Raw genomic sequence first — 5,645 nt, 5'->3', positions numbered from 1 at the left:
GCCCACTCCCTCAATGTCATAGCCAATGAGGGGAGGGCCTCACCAGAGGCCACCTAGCAGGGTGGAGCTGGAACAGTTCCTACCCTGAGGCCTAGAGAGGCCCGCACCACCCTGGGGCAGAGCTGGGAAAGAAGCAGGTCAACAGAAGATGACTCATGGGAAAAAAAAACCCAATAAAGGAAGCGGTCACTAGCAGTTTGGAGCCTCTGACCAGGACAGGAGAAATGGAATGACACCCCCCACGACACAGGAACTTCACTTACAGCCCAACAGACCAAAGTCAGACTTACGGAAGAATGCCAGAAGTCAGCAAGATGGATGGAAGGCTCTTTACAGATCCCCTAGTCCACCATTTTACAGATGGCAACACTGAGGCCCAGAGCGGCTCAGGCACGTGAAGGCAAGGCTCAGGCAAGGAGAAGTCAGGGTCTCTTTGCCTCAGCGTCGAGGAGGTCATCCAAGACTGGCTGGAGAGTGGTGGGGGACAGACCACCAGCTCCAGGGCCACACCCGTCACCCTCACCCCAGTCAGGACTCCAGCAGCATCTCCCTGGAGAAACTGGACCTCATCTCCTCAAAGAGCCAGAGTCACCTCCAGGGCCCATCCTGCCTTCTGCCCCCTGGGCCAGGCCGGGCCAGGCCCGGGCCGCAGGCATTCCACAGCGGCCCTCTCAGCGCTGCGGTGTGTCCAGGAGAAGCCGAGCTACCATGGCTCCCTGGAGCTCCAGCGGCTGGGCAGGCGATGTAGCCTCATGTCCTCCTTCTGGATGTGCTCGTAGCAGGACTGGCAGGAGAGAGGCGAGGCTGGAGCCAGCTGGCCTGCCAGCCCCCAGCCGCGTGCAGAGGCTTTAGGGCCTAACACGGGTGCACCCGCTCCCAGGTCTGGACCACTGTGTCTCCAATCAGCCCTCAGCCACAGTCTGCAAGGAAAGGGGTCCTTCCCTCTCCTCCTGTGTTCAGGGACGCCGCCTGGAACACACTCAGCCCTGGGAGCCGAGGGCCGGGATGTGCTCTGCCCACTTTCCCCAACTCAGCCCCTTTTAACGAGGGCTAGAGCAGGGGCTCTGTGAGGACCCCTCCCACGGAGACACACACTAGCTGTGAATTTGAGCGCATCCCCGTGATGGTGTCTGGGGCAAAAGGGGTCTGCCCCAGAGGCCAGGGCATTCCTGCCTTGGCCAACAGCTTCCATCCCTCACCTCCAGGGCCGTGAGCAGGAAGTCATACAGGCCTCCTGTGTGGAGAGGGTCCATCATGTCACGGATCAGGTGGATCTCGGCTCCCAGGTGCTGGATTCTGGAGCACCGCCGCCACCACCACAAGAGGGAGAAGGGGACCCATCAGGACAGGTGCCCAGCAGCTGGGAAGGAGCCCTGGTCTGGGTGGCTAGACACCTGGGCTGTGGTCCCCGCTGTGAGTGGTACCCATGGGACCCTGGGTGGGCCTTTCCGGGCCTCAGCTTCCCCATCTGTCCCAAGAAAGGCTTTGCCCATAGACGGTAGTGTTCAAAGGCTTTGCAGTATGTCTTGGTTGGGGGCAGGCAGGGTGGGAAGGGAGGCTCCTGGGCCCACCCCCAGCTGGGGCTCACTGGGCACGAGACACCACGTAGATGAGCAGCGGCAGCAGGTCGTCCATGGGCAGCTTGTGCTCCTGGCCCAGCACCCGCGACACGGTGGCCTCGATTTCCCCGTATGTCCGCTCCAGCACCTCCAGCTTCTCCCGGGGGTCCACCGTGGTGCTGCAGCAGGGTAACTGGCTCCAGATCAAGGCCCTCGGGTTCAGTCCCAAACAGGGTCCCCACACTCCTGCCTCCCACGCCCCTCTCCCCAGGCTGCGGACTCACATCATCTTCTGCAGGCACTCCGTGGCCGACAGGAAGCACTTGTCTCTGACCAGGGAGTATCTCTGTGTGGTCGGGGGAGGGGGTTAGATGAGGCCTCCCCTTCCCAGGGCTGGGGCTGGTCTCCAGGCTCCTCACCACCCACCCCTTCCTCATCACTGGCTTCAGCACCAGAGGGCTGAGCGACCCAGGGCAAGTCGCAGCTCCACTGTAAGCGTCAGTTTACTTGACTGTAAAGTGGGGTAAACAGTCTCCAGGAGGTGGGAGGATCAAGGTGGATAGAGGAGAACCGTAACAGCCAATGGTCACTGGGTGCTGCCCAGTTCTAAGTGCCTTGGTCAACAGCTGCTGAATCCCAGGGCTTGTTGAAACACAAATTCCAAGTTCCCTCCCTGAGTTTCTGACTCAGTACGTTTGGTGTGGGTCCAAGAATTGGCCTTTCTAACTAGTTCCCAGCAACGCTGATGCTGCCAATCCAGCAAGCACACTGAACACCAGTGCCTCCTCTGTTCTGGCCTGCCCTCTCCTCCCGCAACAATGAGGCAGTACTAGTACTGCAGCAGTAGGTACTTCCACAGATGGGGAAACTGAGGGACAGAGATCAAATATTCCGCCCACAGCCATACAGCCAGTAAAAGGGGTGGAGCCTTGGCTTGAGGCTGGTCACTGTGGCTGCACATTCACCCACATGGAAAACCAGAACAGTGCAGAAAGCCTGCCGTCTTCTCCCTCACCCACCTCTGCGGCCTGAGACCGTGACTACGAGGGTAACCCGGGGCCCAGCTGAGGCTCAGGCCTCCCTCTCCTGGGCAGGTAATCAGCTCACCCTCTCACCTGATTGGTCGTCAGTGTGAGGTCCTTGAGGGGCCACAAGTGCCTGAAATAAGACGGGAGATGGGAGGCTTTGCCCTCTGAGTCAGAGGGCAAATTCCCTGCATCCCCGTGTCCCCCAGGAGGGCTGAGCACGGGAAAGAGGCTGGGGATGCACAATGCCATCTGGGAGGACTTGTGTGGAGCCCAGGCTATAGGAGGCCAGGAGGGATTCCCTGAGAGGGCAGCCCTCCATGCAGTCCCAAAACACAGTGAGCAGAGAGAGGGATGGTGCTGCAGGCCAGGGGACCCTCCTGCACAAAGTCCTGGGGGTCCATCCAGAGAGCTCAGCTGTGGAGACTGCTCCAGGGGCTCGGTGAGCTGGCACAGGCTGGCGAGAAGTAGGGATGCCATTCAAGGGAAGTAGAGCCAATGAAGCAGGGAGGCCAGCATGGAGGAGGTGGCACTGAGGCGGCAGAGGAAAACCCTTGGGAAGCTGTGGACAACCAGGTCTCTGGGCTGATGACTGGTCAGATGCAGGAAACATTCACCACAACAGAAAGGGGAACAAGGGTTTTGGGGGAAGGGGGGATAGGAAGCACCATTACCTTGAGAAAAGGGGGACCAGGTTTGGGAGGCAGGAGTGCATTCATACCCTCAACACTCAGATCGAAAGGGCATGGAGGATAAAGGATGTTCTGATTACTGAGGGTAGAAGGGAGGCCCTGACCTGCTTCCAGAACAGTCCTCAGTTTCCCCCTTGAGGATCATCTCTCTTCCACTCTCAGTCCAAGAGCTGGAAGCAGGTGATATTACCCCAGCCCCAGCAGTAGATACTGAGGTCAGCCTGGCCAATCTAGGCCACAGCCAGCATTCAGGGGCACATTCAAGAACCTAGCCATGCCAGGGAGGAACTTTAGAGGCTCTGCTAGAGCTGTTGAGAAGGAGACTCCAACTCCTTGTGGGGACTGAGCTGAGAGAGTATAAACCTCAAGTGACTGGTTCTGTTTGTCACCACATGGGGAAACCAGAGACACACCAATAGAGAGAGGGGTCGCTTCCTTTTTCATGCAGCTGAACACCTAGATCCAGCCATACCTGAATCTAGCTGTCCTGGCCACACCCTAGAACTTCATGGGTACATAAGCCAATTAACCTCTTCCCTTTTTCTCTGAAGACTACTGGAGTTGAGTTTGCATCCTCTGCTACGTAAGAACTCTGGCCAAGGTGGCATGGTGGGGAGGCTTACTTCTGCACATCCAGGAACTCAAGCAGCCTGGTGTCAGGGAAGAGGCTCAGGTGGGTGATGCCCTGGCTGTAGAGGCTGTCCTCTCTCTCATGAAGCAGCAGGTAGAGGGTGAAGAGCTCCGAGTAGAAGCTGGGCAGCACGAGAGGGAGCACCAAGCTGTGCACCCGCAGGTCCCTGAGTGAGAGCCACCAGGACAGCTCAGGGTCAGCAGGGCGCGTGTGGGGGTCTACCTGGGCTGCCCCCAAGAGCCCACAGAAATCTGCATTCCACGTCAGCATGCCTGCCTGCAGCCTCCCCCATCCCTGAGAAAACCCTTCCCAGCCCCGTTCTCAGTCATCTCACAATCAACTGCCATCTGTGACCACCTCATGCTCTCATTCAGCTTTGAGAACCAACATGGCAAGTGAGGTTGGGTTTTGATCCGCACTTGACTGAAAGCAAAACCCAGCCCTGATAGACGAGCGACCTGCAGCAAAGCTGTCAGCAGTCACTCCGGGCTAGTCCAGTTCGGCCTCCTAGCTTTCTGTGCTTGCCAGGACTCAGGGGGAAGTTCTCCCTAGGTCAGTAGACCCTAAGGTCTAACCCTGTTTCCCATGCCTCCTGCAATGCAGTAACAGAAATCCCCCTCCCCCTCTGATCAGGAGCCCTGGGCCTGGGATCTGAAGGCAAGTTGTGAGGTTTGGTCTCGGGGGCACTGGGCCGAGAGATTTAATGACCCACTTAATTCCTGCTCTGTGTGACCTCAGGCTCAGCCTCTGCCGGGCTGTTTCCCCATCTGTGTACAGGAAGAAGGAGGTGCCTGAGGGAGCGGCTCACCCTCCAGGCACCTAAGAGATGAAGCTGGGATAATATGTTCAGAACAAAGGTGCATTTGATGCATTGTGACAGTGTCCCTTTCCAGGCTGCTCAAGGAACAGAGATCACAGGTCTTTATGATTCCTGAATGGTCAATATAAACAGAGTGTGGTCAACAGCATGAATCCCCAACATTTCCTCAGAAACACCTCTCTTCCCTGAGGGAAGTCCCAGGAGCAAGGTACAAGGATCCCCTGGACCTGAGCCTGGCTGCACCAGTGGAGAAGACCCCATAGACTTCCTGGGGGCAGTCACCTTGTCTCTGCATCTTCGTCCTCCTCTGGGGCCTGGCCCTTGCGCTGTAAGGCAACCTGCAGCAGGCCCCTGTGAACCAAAGAGAGGGGCGGTGTGGCTGCCATCTCCCACAGAACGCGTCCCCAAGGCCAGGCAGGTGGGTTCCGCTCCCAGAACCATGAAGCCTGAGGCTAGCAGAGCCCAGCTGCCAAACCTCAGCAGTGAGGGGGATGGGAGTACAGGAGGTCCACGTGAGTGTCCTGGAACCCGGACAGAACGAACTACAGCATTGAAGGTTTCAGTTTATAATGTTTGATGGCGTCACAGCTCAGCCAGGACAGGACAGGAGATGGGGTGTGAGTCCAGGTCAGGATCAGCCTGCAGTGGGGTTAGAGCCAGCCCAGAGCCTGGCTGGGGCTTGGACTCTGGCAGCAATCAGGCCTTGTTATCACCTCCCCACTGTCTCACCCATATGCTCACCAGCGGCACACTAAACAACCCATCCTCTGTTTCTCTCAATCCAGACCCAAGGCAGAGGCACCATTCCTACCCAGCGCAGAGGCAGAGCTGAGGCTAGAAAGGGCAGAGCCCCCCGCCCTGGGGACAGGGCAGTGGTTGTCCCCAAGTGCCACCGAGCTCACCTGTAGGCAGCCCAGA

At 58.2% G+C, this 5,645-nt stretch overlaps 1 protein-coding gene across 1 annotated transcript in view; it reads right to left on the bottom strand.

The window, feature by feature from the left end:
* Window positions 1-315: 315 nt before the first annotated feature.
* ALS2CL (ALS2 C-terminal like) overlaps window positions 316-5,645 on the bottom strand; it is a 20,353-nt gene continuing 15,023 nt past the window's right edge. Inside the window, exons 21-28 of the mRNA XM_010862380.1 lie at window positions 5,630-5,645; window positions 5,010-5,078; window positions 3,900-4,073; window positions 2,675-2,717; window positions 1,844-1,905; window positions 1,589-1,738; window positions 1,200-1,296; window positions 316-784 (exon numbers count right to left, since the gene is read on the bottom strand). The exon at window positions 5,630-5,645 is cut by the window's right edge and continues 4 nt beyond it. Of these exons, the coding sequence (XP_010860682.1) occupies window positions 704-784; window positions 1,200-1,296; window positions 1,589-1,738; window positions 1,844-1,905; window positions 2,675-2,717; window positions 3,900-4,073; window positions 5,010-5,078; window positions 5,630-5,645 (692 nt within the window). The 3' untranslated portion in view covers window positions 316-703. The remainder of the gene's footprint in view (window positions 785-1,199; window positions 1,297-1,588; window positions 1,739-1,843; window positions 1,906-2,674; window positions 2,718-3,899; window positions 4,074-5,009; window positions 5,079-5,629) is intronic.

The sequence above is a fragment of the Bison bison genome, unplaced genomic scaffold (genome assembly GCF_000754665.1).
Source record: "Bison bison bison isolate TAMUID 2011002044 unplaced genomic scaffold, Bison_UMD1.0 scf7180017864482, whole genome shotgun sequence".
Classification (NCBI taxonomy): Eukaryota; Metazoa; Chordata; class Mammalia; order Artiodactyla; family Bovidae; genus Bison; species Bison bison.
The sequence above is the reverse complement of the archived record's forward strand: the minus strand, read 5'-3'. Positions and strand labels throughout refer to the sequence as shown.